Source organism: Prionailurus bengalensis, chromosome D2, assembly GCF_016509475.1.
Source record: "Prionailurus bengalensis isolate Pbe53 chromosome D2, Fcat_Pben_1.1_paternal_pri, whole genome shotgun sequence".
NCBI classification, from domain to species: Eukaryota; Metazoa; Chordata; class Mammalia; order Carnivora; family Felidae; genus Prionailurus; species Prionailurus bengalensis.
Window position 1 is genome coordinate 51,883,638 of NC_057351.1, and position 20,809 is coordinate 51,904,446.

The 20,809-nt window shown below is 36.2% G+C and overlaps 1 protein-coding gene across 1 annotated transcript in view; it reads left to right on the forward strand.

The window, feature by feature from the left end:
- BTAF1 (B-TFIID TATA-box binding protein associated factor 1) overlaps positions 1 to 20,809 on the forward strand; it is a 121,769-nt gene that overhangs the window by 75,574 nt on the left and 25,386 nt on the right. Inside the window, exons 20-28 of the mRNA XM_043596971.1 lie at positions 2,282 to 2,708; positions 3,866 to 4,056; positions 5,100 to 5,253; positions 5,332 to 5,441; positions 7,454 to 7,655; positions 8,647 to 8,795; positions 15,829 to 15,981; positions 16,210 to 16,331; positions 16,442 to 16,609. Of these exons, the coding sequence (XP_043452906.1) occupies positions 2,282 to 2,708; positions 3,866 to 4,056; positions 5,100 to 5,253; positions 5,332 to 5,441; positions 7,454 to 7,655; positions 8,647 to 8,795; positions 15,829 to 15,981; positions 16,210 to 16,331; positions 16,442 to 16,609 (1,676 nt within the window). The remainder of the gene's footprint in view (positions 1 to 2,281; positions 2,709 to 3,865; positions 4,057 to 5,099; positions 5,254 to 5,331; positions 5,442 to 7,453; positions 7,656 to 8,646; positions 8,796 to 15,828; positions 15,982 to 16,209; positions 16,332 to 16,441; positions 16,610 to 20,809) is intronic.

Consider the following 20,809-nt stretch of genomic DNA (forward strand, 5'->3'; position numbering starts at 1 on the left):
GGTCTTACTCATCTTTTAGTATTTCTCAATAAACACTTGAGTACTGAGTGAATGAATCAATGAACTTGGGCTGATTGGAAAGCTTTTCCTTAGCTGCTTAGAATCACTAAAAATTGACAAAAGCATATTACATTTAGGACAGTGTTTTCAAACTTTTAGCAGTGAGGTCCTGTTTCCAATAAATCTTATGCAGAAGTTGAATAAATAAAACAGATAATACAAAGTGGAAAGTATAAGCTAGAAATGGTATGTGATTGTGTTTCTGTGTAGTGAGGAAACTGACAAGGTCAAGCAGATAGAGCTCAATTTAAAAAATTTCATATTTTATAATGATAAAATCTTACTTGTGTGCCTGTTTTGTTTTTTATAAGAGGCCAGCATTATCAGTCTTGCCCATACTAGAATTGATAATTTCTTTCTCTTTTAAAGTTTATTTATTTATTTTGAGAGAGAGAGAGTGAGCGAGCAGGGGAGGGGCAGAGAGAGAGAGAGGGAGAGCGAGAATCCCAAGCAGGCTCTGCACTGTCAGCATAGAGCCCAACGTGGGGTTTGAACTCACAAACCATGAGATCATGACTTGAGCTGAAATCAAGAGTCAGACACTTAACTGACTGAGCCACCTAGGAGTCCCAGAATTGATCATTTCTAAGTCTGAAAAATTAGGTTCTCCTGATGGAGGAGGCTTCTCTGACCAATAGTCTTTAGACTGGACCTATTTATAGGGCCTCTCTGTGATTACAGTTACCTGTCAAACAAGAAGACTATTTTTGTTATGCAAGCCCTCACACAGTCTTTAGATGGTAATTTTAAAAACATGGCCCCACATGGGGCTCCTCTATGGCTCAGTCGGTTGAGCATCTGACTTCAGCTCAAGTCATGATCTCACAGTTCATGAGTTTGAACCCCATGTAGGGCTCCCTGTGTGTAGGGCTCTCTGTTGTCAGTGTAGCCCGCTTCGGATCCTCTGTTCCCATGCCCCCACCCCTTCCCTGCTCGTGCGTTCACGCTCTCGCTTGCTCTCTCTCAAATAAACATTTAAAAAAAAGAAAACATGTCCCCACAAAAATTTGTACATTAACCTTCATGAAATAACTTCATAATAGCTAATGGGTAGAAACAACCCAGATATCCATCAACTAATGAATGGATAAATACAATGTGGTATATTTCCATATAGTGCAGGATATTAATTGGCAAGAAACAGGAAAGAATACTACATTCATTACTACAGTACTGATGAATCTTGAAAGCATTGTGCTAAATAAAGAAACCAGTCACAAAAGATTATGTACTGGATTAGTCCATTCATATGAAATATCTAGAATAGGCACACATATAAAGATAGAAAATAGATAAATGGTTGCATAGGGCTGGAAGGCAATGAAGAATGATTGTTAACAGGTATGAATTTTATTTTGGGTATGATGAAAATGTTCTAAAATTGTGATGGTTGTACAACTCTAACAAAATAAAAATCATTTTAATTGTACACTTTATTTCTTTTTAATTGTACACTTCAGATGGGTCTTTTGTATGTGAGTTATATCTCAGAGTTGTTAAAGATGTATTGAGCAGTCTTTTAATGTGGCTTGTAAAGTAGTCTGATGTCACAGGGTTATAGCTTTAGGCAGCTCCTGGTAAGTAAAATATTCGTGAATATTGTACCAATTTCTTTCCCTTTTTTGCCCCCTCCTACTTGGGCATTTTTATTGGAAGGGAGGTCAAAGAAAGAATGAAAATAATCCAGTTAGCAATACTTAGCCAATTATCAGTAGCTGCCCCCAAAGTTTTTAAGTTGAGAAGAAGAGTTTTTCCCTGAAAGGACATTTGTGAGTTTTGATATTTGTTAATTAGGTTAGTTTATATTTGTTGATAGTTTTCTCATTTCACCAAACTACTGTGTTGGCCTTCTGTGTAATGTTCTCCTAGACTTATCAGATATGTGTAAAGGATAGGTAATTTTGTTGATCTCAGTAGACTTTGTGTGTCCATAGCTGACACACAATGATCCGTTAGTTTCAGGTTTACAGTGTAGCATAAGCAGTATAGTCAATGGTATTGTAATAGTGTTACATGGAGACTGTCCTAGAGAATACAGTGCTAATGTTAAATTAATCAAGTTTAAAGTTGGGAGGTTTGGACATTTTTTTTAGTTTACTGAATACCAGCAATACTAAATTTTGTGAAACTTAAAATTGAAACAGCTTGCTGTTGCCCTTTGGTTTACAGAGTATTTGGGGTTGATGCCATTAATGATTTTTAATTTCTCTTTTTCTAATAGGTCACTACTGTTTTTAATGAAGTCACATCATCTTTCGATTTAAATCCTCAAGTGTTACAGCAGTTAGATAGTAAACGACAGCAGGTCCAAATGACAGTTACAGAGACCAACCAGGAGTGGCAAGTGTTGCAATTGAGAGTGCATACTTTTGCTGCGTGTGCAGTTGTGAGTTTGCAGCAGCTTCCGGAGAAGTTAAATCCTATCATAAAACCATTAATGGAAACAATTAAAAAAGAAGAGAATACACTAGTGCAAAACTATGCAGCTCAGTGCATAGCAAAACTCCTTCAGCAGTGCACAACAAGGACACCCTGCCCCAATTCAAAAATTATTAAAAACCTCTGTAGCTCACTTTGTGTGGACCCATATCTAACTCCTTGTGTCACATGTCCAGTACCAACACAGAGTGGCCAAGACAATTCTAAAGGTATATGTCTGAACCTTCATTTGGGATAGGGAATTAACCATTTACATCTGTTTTCATTGACTTGTAGGTATCATTTAAGCACAAATCCAGTTTATGTGAGAGCTTTTTCCCATTTTGTATATATTGGTAATATAAATATATAATATATATAAAAAAATATATATATATATTCCTCTAAACTCAAATAAGGTATTCATAAAAGACCTAAAAAAAACCCTGATATTTCATATAAGATGACTGAAATCTGTGAGACAGCTGTTAACCCTTAACCTCTCTTTCAAGAACATCTTTATAGGATTTTACTATTAATGAGGCTAGAAACTTAATTGTATCAAATGTTGAATGCAAATTCTTCTATAAAACTCTTGTTTCTCTATTTTAATGCATGCTTTGTAAGATAAGTGAACTCTGTTACCTTTAGTAAATAATGTGTAGCCATTCTGATTTCATCTGGAAAATAAGAATTGCTTTCTGTAGGCTAGTATCAAGGACCAATGTTTCTTTCCATGCCTTAGTCCAATATGATTTACTTATTTATTTTTGTTAGTAGGATTTTGGAAAAGCAAGTTATTCAAAATGTAATAAATTTACAACTTTAGTATGGTATATGTATTGAAAAATATGTGAACAAACTGGAAGAGGAAAGTTGCATTTTGAATATTAACATCTTAAAACTATAATAGGGTGACAGTCTTTCCCCAGCCCCACTCCTGTCACCCCCTTATGCTATTTGAGTCAGTAATATTTTGCAGTGGTCGATGTCTCTGAATTTATGGTGACTATGGACATTTCTTTTAGAACAGACATTTCTTGCAGTGTTTTTAATTTTCTTTTTATGCCTAGAAGCAGTCGTTGATTTTTTAAAAATTAATATACTTTAACTGAAGGCCCCAAATCATTCTTGTGTGTTCTATTTCTTGTTAACATGATTCTACAACTTTGTATTAAGTATAGTCTCATGCAAATATCAAAACAATTAATGTTACAAATTATTGACTGTTCTGCTACCATTTCATTGTCTAAAGAAAATGTCATTGGCTTTTAGAAATTGAGGCTTAAAAGACATAGTTTTAAAAATATGTTGTATCTCTTTTGGAGCAGGAAGCATTTGGTCACCTATATTATCCTTAAAAAGTTATTTAACTTTTCCCTTTTAGGATCCAACTCTGAAAAAGATGGGATGCACCATACGGTCACCAAGCACCGAGGTATAATTACACTCTACAGGCATCAGAAAGCTGCTTTTGCTATCACAAGTAGGCGAGGTCCTACCCCCAAAGCAGTAAAAGCTCAAATAGCTGATCTTCCTGCAGGAAGTAGTGGAAACATCCTTGTTGAACTTGATGAGGTAAATAGGTGTTTTGTTTTCGACCACTCTGATTTTTAAACAGATATCTTACAGATTGAGAGCTAAATTGTCATATGAACCTCCAGTATTGTATTTTTATATTTTTCAAAGTGAAAGAACTGGAATTAATAATCTTTCATAGTAGTTTCACAACATGATCCAGAAAAACTGCAAGCTTCTTTACAAATTTCTGTTGATACTTAATTTATAAGTGTCAAATAATTATTGCCTGCTTGACTTTTTTTTTTTTTTTTTGCAGTTCCATTATTAACAGTGAAATGAATGTTCTAGGTAGCTCTTTAGGTTGCATGACCTAGAAACTTACCTGAGTTCAGCAATAAATTATCAAGGCTAAAAGACATGTGTTTAATATATTTCTGTAACATATAGACCTATTTTAAGTTTCCTTTTTAAATTAAAATCTTATTACCTGTATTTGTTTTAAAATCTTCTATCAGTGATTTTTCACCTATTCTATTCATTACATAATTTTAATAAAAAATTTACTGTGACTTTGATATTTATATCTATGGCTTGCATAGTTCTTCCTTTAGTTAAAAATAATTATAAAAATATATGCCTCTTTTGGGGAGGCAGGGTTTTTTTTTTTTTTTTTGTATTATATTGAAATTATTGCTGAGTAAGAGGCAACTAATCTTGTGATTAGATAAAACAAATGCTCTTATAGGATCCCTTAAGTGAATATGAATATAAGGACAGATCATCTTCTCTCCTTATCTTCTAACTGCTAAGTTTCTTTGGGAAGGGAGAAGAACTAAAGAACATGTCACTTAGGACTATCTCTAGAAACAGCACATTTTCTTTATTTCCAGCTCCAAAGAATTATTTTACTTTGGATATAAAACTCTAGTTTGGGGTTTTATGTTCATGTAAATTTAATTGTTGAAAGGTGTTTATAGTGATAAATATGTTTATAATGATAAATATGTTTAGTTGCTTAATTGGTTAAATTCTCTTAATAGAATTTTAAATGCATTATAGTTTTTTCCAAAATTCTCTTTTCAACTAACATTTCATATTAGGCCCAGAAGCCTTACCTGGTTCAGCGGAGAGGAGCTGAATTTGCCTTGACAACTATAGTGAAGCATTTTGGTGGTGAAATGGCAGTGAAGTTGCCACATCTCTGGGATGCTATGGTTGGACCATTGAGGAATACAATCAACATAAATAATTTTGGTGTGTACGTTTTTCTGAGTTGGACTTTGTAAAATTATTTGCAAGGTGATACACACTTAAATCAATATATTTTAATAGATGGAAAGTCCCTCTTGGAAAAGGGAGATGGTCCTGCCCAAGAATTGGTGAATTCTCTGCAAGTTTTTGAAACCGCAGCAGCATCAATGGATTCTGAGCTTCATCCCTTGGTAACTAACTACTGCAAGTGTAGTTTTTTTCTAATAAAACAAATGGTTTTATTAAAAAGTCTTAAGGCTTAAAAAATGTAACTTTGATGTCATCCCTAGTAATTGCATTTTCTTTTATGTGTTATAACTAGATTCCTTCTTTATTGACAGCACATTTCTTTTTTTTTTTTTATATGAAATTTATTGTCAAATTAGTTTCCATACAACACCCAGTGCTTATCCCAAAAGATTCCCTCTTCAATGCCCATTACCCACCCTTCCCTCCCTCCCACCCCCCATCAACCCTCAGTTTGTTCTCAGTTTTTAACAGTCTCTTATGCTTTGGCTCTCTCTCCCACTCAAACCTCTTTTTTTTTCTTTTTTTTCCTTCTCCTCCCCCATGGGTTTCTGTTAAGTTTCTCAGGATCCACATAAGAGGACAGCACATTTCTTAAGGGCTTCGAGTCAGAGCTGGGTGCACAGACGTTAAAGAAAACCCACTTTGGGAGCTTTGAATATAGAGCAGTGGAAATAGGGCTCTGATGACACAGAAGCCAGGTGTAAACAGAAAGGAAGTTATGGCCCTATTAATTTATGCCATGTTAATAATATAACTCTAATTAACAGGTGATAAAAATTCTTTCTAAGTATAAAGGTAGAAGGAAGTTACCTGCCTGAGATAAAGCTAGTCAGTGGCAAAGAAAGAACACTGGTTTGTAGACTATTGTATATTAAAATGAATATTTCTTACAAAAAAAAATTGTGGCAGGAGAAAAATAGAATAGAGAATTAAGTATCTTTTTTCCATAGAAGAAAACCGTATTCTTCCCATGTAACTGCAGTGGGAAGCTCTGCAGTATATAGCATTGTTAAGTGCGCTCTCTCCTGTTCTTTATTCATGTTAACAGAAAAGGGAGAATCTAGGAGAGAGAGAAGAACGAATCTTTTCTATTTGTATAGTAATGAACTTCTGTCTTTTTCATGTTAAATTTTGTTGATTTATCATTAGTAGAGAAGGGCAGAATCTGTATGCTCTCACCCTTCTGTGATCAGCTTAACAGTCATCAGAGCTGTAAGGCTAGTCTGTTGAGCCTGTACCTGGCTCTTAATCAACATAAATCCTGGTGTTCCATACAGTAGGCTTTCATTAATGAGATATGTCATGCTACTGTGATCATAATGCCTGTGGTAAGCCAGGAAGTTAAAGTGGAAAGTACTTACCAAAGGATGGTGCCTAGAACGAGTTCAGGATCACTCAACTCAGTGAATAGGAAGTACGTATTTAGGGGTGCCAGGCTAGCTCAGTTGGTAGAGCATGTGACTCTTGATCTCAGGGTCATGAGTTCAAGCCCCATATTGGGCATGAAGCTTACTTAAAACAAACAAACAAAAAAGTAAGTACTTAAACCTAAGCCAGAGCTACCAAATTGGGAGGGGACTGGTGATGTGTGGTATCATTTCCCCTCCCAAGGGGAGAATCTTAGTGCCTTTTGATGTGAACCCTGCTGCCTTAAGGGAAGAAAATGAAGAGTGAAGTTCTGCACCTTTTCTTTTTTTAGAGAGAGGGAGAGCAAGTGCGAGCGGGGGAGAGAGGCAGAGGGAGAGAGAAAGAGAATTTTTTTTTTTTTAATGTTTATTTTTGAGAAAGAGAGAGAGTGGGAGTGGGAGAGGGACAGAGAGAGAGAGGGAGATAGGATCTGAAGCAGGCTCCATGCTGACAGCAGAGAGCCCCATGTGGGGTTCGAACTCATGAACTGTGAGATCATGACCTGAGGTGGAGTCAGACGCTCAACTGACTGAGCCACCCAGACGCCCCCTGCACCTGTCTTTTAAGAAGAGTTTTAATATATTAATTTAGATTTAGATTAATTTTTTATTGAAGATGTTTTGACAATAATGTTTGAGGTAATTGGAGATACTCTTGGATTTAGAGCCATTTAGAATATTGAGAACCTCTGAGTATGGGCTATTATAGGTATATTTTAAACACCCCCTAATGAATATTCTGATTGTCTTAAACTTTCTGTTTTTAGTTGGTACAGCATTTGCCTCATCTTTATATGTGCCTTCAATACCCCAGCACTGCAGTGAGGCACATGGCTGCTCGTTGTGTAGGCGTTATGAGCAAAATAGCTACCATGGAAACCATGAATATTTTTTTGGAGAAGGTTCTTCCATGGCTGGGGGCAATTGATGACAATATCAAACAAGAGGGTGCAATTGAAGCACTTGCATGTATCCTTTTTTAATTTGACAAATGTTAGAAATTATATTCATTTTATTTAAGGATGACTGAAATAAAATTGACTTATTAAAGTATGTTCATAAATAACCTGTGGTGTTCCCAAAAGAAAACTACTTTGTTACATTTCATATGAAAGTATCTTTATATTATAAATACATTACAAATATATTTACATTTTATTATGAAAATTTTCACACAGAATGTTTGAAGAGTTACTATTTTAAGAGATCTTTTTAATAGGCAAAAATAATTGTATATACTTATGAAACATATTTCTAGTAACCGATCTATTGGTTTATAATTAGTGTCTTATTAATACTAATTAGGTACTGTGTATGTAGTCTGTATATTATAAATATGTTTTCAAAGTTCATTATGTGGGTGGAAAATGACTACTAAATAACTAGAAATATATAAGCAAGCTTTTTGCTATTGGTACAGCATCCATTGATGTTCTTTAACTCGAAGTATCTGAAAGATATTTCTAAGAGCAAGAAAGATGGATGGAGATCAAATCAATAGAAACTCTGGTTCAGAAATGCTGAAGATTGCGGGAGGACTGAACTTACTGGGCCCTGCTATGTCCAGTTATGATTGTCAAGATCCTGGTGGGAAATTTGGAATTAATCTTTGAGTGACATTGAATTGTGCTACCTTGCTGGCAATGTAACTCACTTTATTTTGGTGTTGGAATTTTAGAAACTTGAAAGAATTTTTCTATGAGAAAAACCTGATTGGAACCTCTAGCATTTCTCAGATGATAAACAATTTTATAGTCCTAAGAGAAAGTTAAATGATGTTTACAAAAGAGCAACAGTGTACAAATGCTGTTATAATTGAATCAGGGATCTTGAGGGAGTCTATTCCCTCATGATATAGATGAGAAAGTGAGGAAGCATGTTACAAGTTACAGTCTTGGTGTATCAACTTGAAAATAATTACCTCAGAACAGCTTGAAAATTTCCTTAATAACTTATTCAGGTGTAATGGAACAGCTGGATGTTGGTATTGTTCCGTATATTGTCCTTTTAGTTGTGCCTGTGTTGGGAAGAATGAGTGATCAGACAGACAGTGTAAGATTCATGGCTACACAGTGCTTTGCAACACTAATTAGACTCATGCCACTTGAGGTAAGTTGAAGATACTCAGTTTATGGACTTCATGTTTTCTATATTTTCATTTGTAATAATTGTAACTCTCTTAAAACAGTGTCAGGTTAAAAACAGACCTCTGGAGTATGTTCACATTACAAGCATTAAAAGTTTTTTACCTTAATGGGTATTTTTTTAACACAGGGTTTTAAGTAAAACTGTGGTTTCTAAAAGAATGTTTACTCATTGATGCAATTCTAGAAATAGAATTGTTCCTAAGTATCCCTGGTAACAGCTAGGTAAAGATTCTGTGCTGAAGTTTACATGAAAGGTAAATTGAGAGATGATAACTGAAAGCTTAAAAAGCAAGTGAAGTCTCTGTGGGGGTGTGGAGAAAGCAGATTAGAAGGTCGGTTGGAGAATTTTGGAGTATACTCCTAGGCTGGAAATAATATATATAGCCAAGGCAGGAAAAAGAAGTGACTTGAAAGAAGGGAAGGGGCAAGACCTTGTTGCCAAGCTGCTTAAAACATTTTGATGGGATTTTTATAATTGAGGGAATAAGTAGATACATAGTTCATCCATGTTGTAGTATGTATCACTACTTCTGTTTTATGGTCAAATAGTATTCCGTTGTATGGATATACCATGCTTTGTTTATCTGTTCACCAGTTGATGGCAGTTGATGGACTTTTGGATTATTAACCATCTTTTGACTTTTTTTTTTTAATTTTTTAATGTTTATTTATTTTGAGAGAGAGAGAGAGAGAGAGAGAGAGAGAACAGGGAGGGGCAGAGAGAGAGGGAGACACAGAATCCAAAGCAAGTTCCAGGCTCTGAGCCATTAGCACAGAGTCCCATGCAGGGCTTGGACCCACGAACCACGAGATCATGATCTGAGCCAAAGTCGGACACTTAACCAACTGAGCCACCCAGGTGCCTCCATCTTTTGACTATTACAAGTCAAGTTAACTGAACGTGCACTTGCAAGTCGTTGTGTGGGTATATACTTTTGTTTATTTTTATAAATTATTTTAAATGTTTTGTTATTTATTTTGAGAGAGAGAGACAAAGTACTTAAGTTGGGGGCAGGACAGGGAGAAAGAGAATTCCAAGCAGGCTCTGTACTGTCAGTGCAAAGCTTGACACGGGGCTTGATCTCATATGAGATCATGACCTGAGCTGAGGTCAAGAGTTGGGTGCTTAACCAGCTCAGACACCCAGGCGCCCATTTTAAATGTTTATTTATTTATTTTGACAGAGTGAGAGAGAGCATGCACACATGTGAGTGGAGGAGGGGTAGAGAGAGAGGGAGAGAGAGAATCCGAAGCAGGCCCTGGGCTCCGTCTCACTAACCATGAGATCATGACCTGAGCCAAAATCAAGATTCAGATGCTTAACTGACCGAGCCACCCAGGTGCACCTATATGTTTTAGTTTTTTTGAGCAGATATCTAAAAATGGGATTACTAGGGTCATATGATATTGAAATTCTTAAGAAATTGCCAGACTGTTTTTCCAGAGTAACTGTACCATTTTGTGTTCCTCCAGCGAAGTATGAGCATAAGTTGGGTAACCTCTGTGAAAAAAGTTTGGCTATATCTGCTGAAGTTGAAGATTCCCATCCAATAACCAGCAAATTCATCCCAGATATATAGCCTAGAGAAATTCATACACATGTACCAAGACATAGCTTTAAGAATATTTATCATAGTATTATTTATAGTAGTCTAAGACCACTCAAATGTTCATCATCAGTGGAGTAGATATGTTAACTGGATGGTGATGGTGATGATGATACTGCAAAAGAATGAACAAAGTAAAGGCACAACAGTACTAATCTTTAACATAAGATTCCATTTTTATGAAGTTCAAAAATAAGTAAAAGTACATGGGATGCATACTTAGGTGGTAATGGTATGAAGAAAAGAAAGAGGTTGCCATGAAAGTTAGTAAAGTGATTTTAGATTTTAGATTTCCCTTTAGTAAAGGGAAAGGAGAGTTGGTTATCACTGGGAGGGAACATATGGGGTCTTCTAGGATTATGGCAGGGCTATTTTTATTGATCTGGTAATGGTTATAAAGTTGTTTATTTATAAAACTGTACATTTATTTATATATTTGTCTATATGAATAGTTTATCCCACAATAAAAAGTATTAAAATAAGTACCATGACAATAAAATGAAATACTACACTATTATATTGAAAGACACAAGTCATTTCCAGAATAGTTTCCATTTTTGCTTCCTAGGTCTGACTCATATTTTTTAATTCTTGGACCTTGCATCATCTTATTTGTAAACTAAATTGTTAGTCCCCTTGGCCCTTTTCCACTTTGGAATCAGTGAGTGATAGGAAACCACCATGTGTTCTTTGAGCAAAGGAGTAGATGATGAACAAATGTTTTAGGAACATTAATCTAACAGCTGAAAGCAATTTAATAGCTGTTAGGAAATCAGTTTAATAGCTGTTTATGGATTAGAATGGAAGTGACCCAAAACACAGCCCAATCCACTGTGAGGAGATAGTCGATTGTTTTTAAGGGGATACTAACAATATTTGATAATCAGATTGGCAAAGAAAAGAGATTCTGACCATTAGAGGTTGAGAAAAGATTAGTCAAACTCTCTTTGATGTGATCTGTATTATACTCTCACCATGATAGAAAAACAGGAGTCAGGGGTGCCTGGCTGGCTCAGTTGGTACAGCATATGACTCTTGATCTCAGGGTTGTAAATTCAAGCCCCATCTTGAATGTAGAGATTACTTAAAAGTAAAGCCTTTAAAAAATAAAACAGGACCAGATATACCCTCCCACCATAAGTAGAAGACTAGACAAAATGAATCAAACAGTGGTTTTCGATACTGAAGAGCAGGCAACACAGGATAGAAATCATGAGAGAAAAGAAACAAATGAAGTGCCCTAGCTTACTGCCTAAAGTAAGTTTCCAGGCCATCGGACAGGGAAGTGAAACCTAAACAGAACCTCACAGTTTCACCAATTTGAATAGTCAAGAGTTCAGAGTGTAGGTAGGACAAGATTGCTAGAATTTGCAAGGACCCAAGAAGTAGTTGCAGAGAAGAAGCTCCAGATGTCCACACCAGGGCTGAGTATTCATCTGGGCATATGTGTGAGAATGTATGTTTGAGACTGGGAGAAAAAATGATTGAAAGGAGTAGGTGGAACAATTCCCAGAGCTCACACATGGTCAGGAATAATTTGTGTTTCCACAAAACTGAATCAGAAGACTTCCTCCCATTTAGAGCATTAAGCACAATTCTTAGAAGTATATTGCCCAAGTAGTGAGATCAAACTAGCCCTTGACAGAAGGCTGATTTGGATCTACCTTAACAAAGCTTAAAAATAAGCCCTAAAAGGAGGATCAAATTGATTTCAAGTAGCTTTAAACCACATCCCAGAAAATAACTCTAAAATACTAAAACCAAAGAAGGGGTACCTGGGTGGCTCAGTTGATTGAGTTTTGGACTTCAGCTCAGGTCATGATCTTGCGGTTTGTGAGTTCGAACCCTGCATCATGCACAGAGTCTGTTTTGAATCCTCTGTCCCTCCCCCACTTGTGTGTGCATGCTCTCTCAAAAATAAACAAAAATATTAAAAAAAAACCCAAAACACCAAGAAATCCAGCACCCAACAACATAAATGATGTTTAGCACCCACCAAAAAATGGCCAGGTATGAAAAATATCCAATAACCAGCAGAAAAGTCAGTCAGTAGAAACAGACCCTGAAATGGCCCAGATAATAGAATTAGTAGATAAGGTTATTAAAATACATTCTATATGTTCAAGAAGGTAGAGGAAAGCATAAATATAGTGAGTAAAGTGGAAGAAGGAAGAACAAACCAAATTGAACTTCTTGAGATGAAAAATACAATTACAAATAAAAACACACTGGTTGGGATTAATGGGAGAATGGATGCTACAAAAGAAAAGATTACTGAGTTTGAAGATGTAGCAATAGAAACAAGAATATCATGCAAGTATATTCCTGTTCTGCACTGTCTTGATTTCCTCTATTACATCTTCACAGGAAGAACATGTACTTTTCTGAAATCTATACTGAGAAGGATTCAAGTAATTTTGACAGAAGCTCTAATTCCTTGCACTGTTAGTAACTGTTGGTGATTTTATAGGAATTGGAATGAGGAATATATACATAGGAAGAGTTCCTGGCACTGAATAATATTTATGACTTCCCAGCTTAGAGTTTCATTGTCAGGAAATGTATCTACTTATATGGCCTTATGGCTGGTTGTCATTAAAAATTCCATGAAGATAGATGTTTGACAATTTTGTAAAGCATTTGTGCTTACAAAATGAGAGGCCTCATTTTGATGACCATCATTATACTATTAGATGTTTTAAAGTGTTAGATTCTGTTTTATTAGATACAGTTGTTAATTGCTAAACTTTCTGAAAATATAATAGGTAGTCATTTTTAAGACTCAGTGTGCATACCTCATTCCTCCGATATATTTCTCATGTGATGTGGAATATATATTTTAAATGACCTTTTTTTAAATGTTTATTTTTGAGACAAAGAGAGCATGAGCGGGGGAGGGGCAGAGAGAGAAAGGGACAGAGGATCCAAAGCAAGCTCCACACTGATAGCAGCAAGCCCAACATAGGGATTGAACTCACGAATTATGAGATTGTGACCTAAGCCAAAGTCGGCTGCTCAGTTGAGCCACCTAGGCACCCCTATATTTTAATTGACCTTAATTGATACTCTGTTTCCAGAATTTTACATTTCTTAACTTAAGATATGCCATATGGCAGTAGTTCTCAAGCTTTTTGGTCTGAGTGTCTCATTACATTCTCTTTTTTTTTAATATATATTTTTTATTTTTTTATTAAAAAAATTTGTATATATTTTTAGCTTTTTTAATTTTTTAATATGAAATTTTTAAAATATATTTTTATAATCTTTATTTTTGAAAGGGGGGAGAGAGAGAGTGAGTGCTAGTGGGGGAGGAACAGAGACAGAGGGAGACACAAAATCCAAAGCAGGCTCCAGGCTCTCAGCTGTCAGCACAGAGCCTGATGTGGGGCTTGAATTCACAAACCGCAAGATCATGACCTGAGCTGAAGTCAGATGCTTAACTGACTGAGCCACCCAGGTGCTCCTCATTATATTCTTAAAACTTGAAAACCCTAGAGCTTCTATCATATTTTCTGTAATAGAAATTAAAACTAAGAAATGTAAAAAAGATTCATTATTTCATTTAATAAACCCATTAGATGTTGCCATAAATAACATCTTTAAATGAAAAATAACTTTTTTTTCTAAAAAATAAGCTAGTGAGAAAAGTGACATTGTTTGGCATGTTTGCACATCTCTTTTATGCCTGGTCTAATAGTAGATAGCTGGATTGTTATATTTACTTAGGCATTCAGGCTCTTGCAATATGTTTCTTGGGCTGAGGTATATGAAGAAAGTCAAGCCTCATAGAGATAGGTAGTTGGAAAAGTGAGCAGTATTTTGACAGCTTTTTAAATAATTGTGGACATTCTTTTATCTGATAACATACCAAAACTCAAAAAGAGAAAGGTTATTACATTTATGTGCAGTGTGGAATCTAAAAATCCTATCACTGAATATAAAATCTCTCTACATTCAGATTTATTGGTTTATCTTACACTTATGAATAGAACTCATACCCATACATGTTTTTTAACATCAGCATTGGTCACTTGGAAAATACTGATTCAATGAGTTATGTAAATCTTTTAAAGGTTGATAATATTTTGTCATAAATTAGCAAAAAATCAGATTCGTTAGATCACTAACAGAAAATTCTTCTTAAGTATTGGAAAGCTTATGCTTAAGCTCAAGCTCACAGTGCTATTTCTCTTGGAAGATTGAATTTTATCATTGGCAACAAGTTTATGTCAGTTGTTTTCTTTGAAGTGACAAATTTATATTTAAGAAAATGTCGGCCAGACAGCCAAGTCAGAATAACAGTTTGTCAGTCCATTCAAGTAAAATGTTGTTCTGTGAAAAATGGCTCACTCAGGTCACAATGTAAACAATCTCATAAGTGCTTTTTTCTCAACATAATTATATTCTGATATACAACGAAAGTGCTTTATGTGTAGTTCGCATTTGTTTTTTGCACAGAATGTTAAAAAGATGTGCATTCAAGGGTTAAGGTCTAATAAAGTTATTTTTACTACTTTAAGGACATTGTTTTTTTAATGTTTAATTTTGGGAGAGAGGAAAAACTCAAGCGGGGAGGGGCAGAATGAGGAGGACAGAGGATCTGAAGTGGTCTCTGCACTGACAGCCATGAGGCTGATGGGGGCTTGAACTCACAAACTATGAGATCATGACCTTGAGCCAAAGTTGGACATTCACGTGACGCACTACCCAGGTGCCCCTACTGCTTTAATAAGGACATTCTTAACTGAAATTGGCTTTTAAAAAAATGCTGATACATGGCTGTAACACAGTGACTACTGGTACATTTAGTGATGTTGCCTTGATTCTTTTTGAGGCATAAGCAGTTTTGCCCACCATTACTTTTGGAGCCTCAGTGCAAATGTCAGCCAAGTGAAAAAAGCAAACAATGTCTTTCCTTTATTATGAAATGGTTTTGACCTCAGCGATCCTTTGAAAAAATCTTGGGTATCCTGACGGGTCTGCAGACTACATTTTGAGAACTGACACCCTAAGGCATCATAACACTGAAATTGAGAAGCTCCTGTAACAGCCTTTTATTTAAAATAAGTTATACAATCTTGTTTGCCTCTTTATCAAGTAATGCCTGGTGTGGGGAACATAAGTTGTAGGTGTATTGTTTAAAATACCTCATGTGCTTATTTAGTAGTCTGGTAACACTTTTAATACTTGTCAAATTTAAACTCTATTTGTTGTCCAGTCTTTAAAATTATTTATTATTACTTATTACTATTATTTTAACTATTACTATTTCTGAATTATTTTTCTCTGTATTTATATTTTGATAAGACTTGCAGTTATTTCATAATCTGAGTATGAACAAATTAACTGTGGTAAATAGTTTTAATACACTTTAAAAAATCACTTCAGGCAGGCATTCCAGACCCTCCAAATATGTCAGAAGAACTAATCCAATTGAAAGCCAAGGAACGACACTTCTTGGAGCAGTTATTAGATGGGAAAAAATTAGAAAATTACAAAATACCAGTACCAATTAATGCTGAACTCAGAAAATATCAGCAGGTAAAGTTTTATGCTTATATAATGAATAGTGACTATTCCTTTCAATGTACCCTGAAGAGTTTTTAAAATTTTATTTAGTAAACTCTTGTGTTTAGTGTCTTTTACCCGTTTATTACTCCTTTGCCTATAAAAACATGGATTTTTGGTCTGTGCAAATGTGTTTTATAAGAAAAAAATTTTTATGATCTGTTCACATTTATAATTTTCCTCTTTCTCCTAACCTTTCAGGATGGTGTGAACTGGTTAGCATTTCTTAATAAGTATAAACTTCATGGAATTCTGTGTGATGACATGGGTTTAGGAAAAACTTTACAGTCCATCTGCATTCTAGCAGGAGATCACTGTCACCGGTAATTTAAAATGTTATTTTTTTGGAAAAGGGGTTTTAGATGCTGAGAAAGGTAAAAACCAACCAAACAAACAAACACTGGTTAATTTATTGTGTTGTTTTGTTGTAAAGGGCCCAAGAATATGCAAGATCAAAATTGGCAGAATGTATGCCACTTCCTTCCTTGGTGGTTTGTCCGCCAACATTAACAGGTCACTGGGTGGATGAAGTAGGTAAATTTTGCTCCAAAGAATATCTCAATCCATTACACTATACTGGACCTCCTACTGAAAGAATAAGGTAAGAACTCTACAACAAAAATATTTAATCTTCTGTTTTGAGAATCACTTTAGAAGAATACAATTTATTAAAAATGACTTCTAGTTAGTCTTTTTGGTTGTCAGAACCTCAACTTATTTAAGAAAGATGAGTGTATGTTATAAAGATAAAATCAGTGAGATACTTCAGAGTTTAGAGACTTTAGCCATTGTTAACAGTCAATTGGATTTTCTAAGTATTGGACCTAGGAACCGAAGCCATTCTCTATGCCCTTCTTGGGAGCCTTGTAATCACAGCATCTCTTTCTCTAAGAGCTCCCTCATCCCCAAAATGCTTTTGCTCCATAAGGGCTGCTCTGACTGTCCTGAGACCATAGCAATGTTAGAGTTCAATTAGCTTTACCCTTTCTCTCTTAAACTGGTACATCCCTTATGTTCCTAAATACAATTTTTTAAAAAATGTTTATTTTTGACAGAGAGAGCACAATTGGAGGAGGGGCAGAGAGAGAGAGGGAGACACAGAATCTGAAGCAGGCTCCAGCCATGAGCTGTCAGCACAGAGCCTGACGTGGGTCTCAAACTCATGAACCATGAGATCTGACCTGAGCCAAAGTTGGACGCTTAACCGACTGACCCACCCAGGCGCCCCCCCTAATACAAATTTTGAAGAGCAGAATTTCCATTGATCTCAGTTTACCTTTTTGTGTGTGTGCAAATTTTTATTTACATTCTAGTTACTTAACAGTGTAATATTGGCTTCAGGAGCGGAATTTAGTGATTTATCAGTTACATATAACACCCAGTGCTGTCATAACAAGTGCCTTCCTTAATATCCATCACCCATTTAGCACATCCCCCACCCACATCCCTCCAGCAACTCTGTTTTCAATCTTTAAGAGTCTCTTATGGTTTGCTTCCCTCTCTTTTTTTTGTTCCCCCTTCCCGTGTGTTCATTTGTTTGTTTCTTAAATTCCACATGTGAATGAAATCATGTATTTTTCTCTGACTTATTTTGCTTAGCATAATACATTCTAGCTACATCCATGTCATTGAAAACGGCAAGATTTCATTCTTTTTGATGGCTCAGTAATATTCCATTGTATGTATACACCACATCTTCTTTATCCATTCATCAATTGATGGATACTTGGGCTCTCCCCATCATTTGGCTGTTGTTGATAACGCTGCTGTAAACACTGGGGTCCATGTACCCTTTCGAATATGTATTTTTGTATTCTTTGGGTAAATACCTAATAGTGCAATTGCCAGGTAATAGGGAAGTTCTATTTTTAGCTTTTTGAACAACCTGTGTGTGTACTCTTTTCCAGAGTGGCTGCACCAGTTTGCATTCTCACCAGCAGTGTAAGAGAGTTGCCCTTTCTCCACATCCTTGCCAACATCTGTTGTTTCCTGTGTTGTTAGTTTTAGCTGTTCTGACAGGTGTGAGGTGGTATCTCATCCTAGTTCTGCTTTGTATTTCCCTCATGATGAGTGATGTTGAGCAGTTTTCATGTGTCTGTTAGCCATCCGTATCTTGTTTGAAAAAATGTATATTCATATCTTCTGCCCATTTCTTAACTGGATTGTTTTTTGGGTATTGAGTTTGATAAGTTATGTACAGATCTTGGATACTAACCCTTTATCAGATATGTCATTCGCAAATATCTTCTCCTATTCTGTAGGCTGCCTTTTAGTTTTGTTGATAGTTTCTTTTGCCGTGCAGAAGCTTCTTATCTTGATGAAGCCCTAGTAGTTCATGTTTGCTTTTGTTTCCCTTGCCTTTGGTGATGGCTCTAGTAAGAAGCTGCTCTGGCGAGGTCAAAGAGGTTGCTGTGTGTTTTACTCCTGTAGGATTTTGGTGGTTTCCTGACTCACATTTAGGTCTGGCATTCATTTTGAATTTATTTTTGTGTGTGGTGTAAGCGGGTGGTCCAGTTTCATTCTTCTGCATGTTGCTGTCCAGTTTTCCCAACACCCATTTGTCCAAGAGACTTTTTCCGTTGGATATTCTTTCCTCTTTAGCTAAAGATTAGTTGACCATATAGTTGTGGGCCCATTTCTGGGTTTCCTGTTCTATTCCATTGATCTGTATGCTTATGTTTATGCCAGTACCATACTGTCTTGATGACTACAGCTTTGTAATGTAGCCTCAAATTCCGGAATTGTGTTGCCTCCAGCCTTGCTTTTCTTTTTTAAGATTGCTTTGGCTGTTTGGGGTCTTCTGTGGTTCCATAACCAATTTGATGATTGTTTGTGATGATAGTTCTGCAAAGAATGCTGTTGGTATTTTGATAGGGATTACATTAAATGTGTAGATTGCTTTGGACAGTATAGACATTTTATTTTTTTAATTTATTTTTTTAATTTTTTTTTTCAACGTTTATTTATTTTTGGGACAGAGAGAGACAGAGCATGAACGGGGGAGGGGCAGAGAGAGAGGGAGACACAGAATCGGAAGCAGGCTCCAGGCTCTGAGCCATCAGCCCAGAGCCCGACGCGGGGCTCGAACTCACAGACCGCGAGATCGTGACCTGGCTGAAGTCGGATGCTTAACTGACTGCGCCACCCAGGCGCCCCTAGCATAGACATTTTAACATGTTTGTTCTTCCAATCCATGAGCATGGAATGCTTTTCCATTTCTTTGTGTCCTCTTCAATTTCAAGCGTTCTATAGCTTTCAGAGTACAGATCTTTTACCTCTTTAGTTAGGTTTATTCCTAGGTATGTTACAGTTTTTGGTGCAATTGTAAATGGGGTTGGTTCCTTGGTTTCTTTTTCTGCTCCTTCATTATTGCTGTATAGAAATGCAACAGATTTCTGTGTATTGATTTTACATCCTGCGACTGCTGAATTCATGTATTCTAGCAATTTTTTGGTGAAGTCTTTTGGGTTTTATATGTAAAGTATCATGATGTCGTCTGCAAATAGTGAAAGTTTGACTTTTTCTTTGCTGATTTGGATGGATGCCTTTTCTTTTTGTCTCTGATTGCTGAGGCTAAGACTTCGGTACTACGTTAAATAGTAATGAGAGTGGAAATCCCTGACTTGTTCCTGACCGTATCACTGAGGGTCGTATTAGCTGTGGGTCTTTCGTGTATGGCCTTTATAATGTTGAGACATGTTCTGTCTATCCCTGCTTTGTTGAGGGCTTTATCAAGAATGGATGCAGTATTTTGTCAGATGCCTTTTCTGCATCTTTTGACAGGATCACATGGTTCTTATCCTTTCTTTTATTAATGTGTATCATGCTGATTGATTTGCAAATATTGAACTAGCCCTGCAGCCCAGGAATAAATCTCACTTGATCATGGTGAATAATTCTTTTAATGTGCTGTTGGATTTGATATGCTAGTATCTTGAGAATTTTTGCATCCATGCTCATCAGCAATATTGGCTTGTAATTCTTCTCTTAGTGGAGTCTTTGTCTGGTTTTGGAATCAAGGTAATGCTGGCCTTGTAGAATGAGTTTGCAAGTTTTCCTTCCATTTCTATTCTTTTGAATAGTTTGAGAAGAATAGGTATTAACTCTTATTTATTTGTGTTTTTTTTATTTATTTATTTTATGTTTATTTTTGTGAGAGAGGGAGTTAGGGTGTGAGCAGGGGAGGGTCACAGAGAAAGAGGGAGATACAGAATCCAAAGCAAGCTCCAGGCTCTGAGCTGTCAGCACAGAGGCTGACGTGAGCTTGAACCCATGAACTGTGAAAGCCGAAGTTGGACATTTAACCAACTGAGCCACCCAGGCGCCCCAACTCTTCTTTAAATGTCTGCTAGAATTCCCCTGGGAAGCCGTCTGGCCCAGAACTCTTGTTTGTTGGGAGATTTTTTTTTTTTAAGCTTCTTTATTTTTTGAGAAAGAGAGAGAGAGAGAAAGGCAGTGCCAGCTAGGGAGGGACAGGGAGAGAAGGAGAAGGAGAATCCCAAGCAGATTCCACACTCAATTCAGAGGCTGATGCAAGTGATCTCATAAGCCATGAGAACACAACCTGAGATGAGATGAAAAGTTGGATGCTTAACGATCAAGCCACCCAGGCTCTCTTGTTGGGCTCTCTTGTTGGGAGATTTTTGATGGCTGATTCAGTTTCTTTGCTGGTTATGGGTCTGGTCTAATTTTCTGTTTCTTCCTGTTTTGGTTTTGGTAGTGTGTGTGAATTTCTAGGAATTTGTCTATTTTCCAGATTGCCCAGTTTGTTGGCATGTAATTTTTCATAATATTCTCTTAT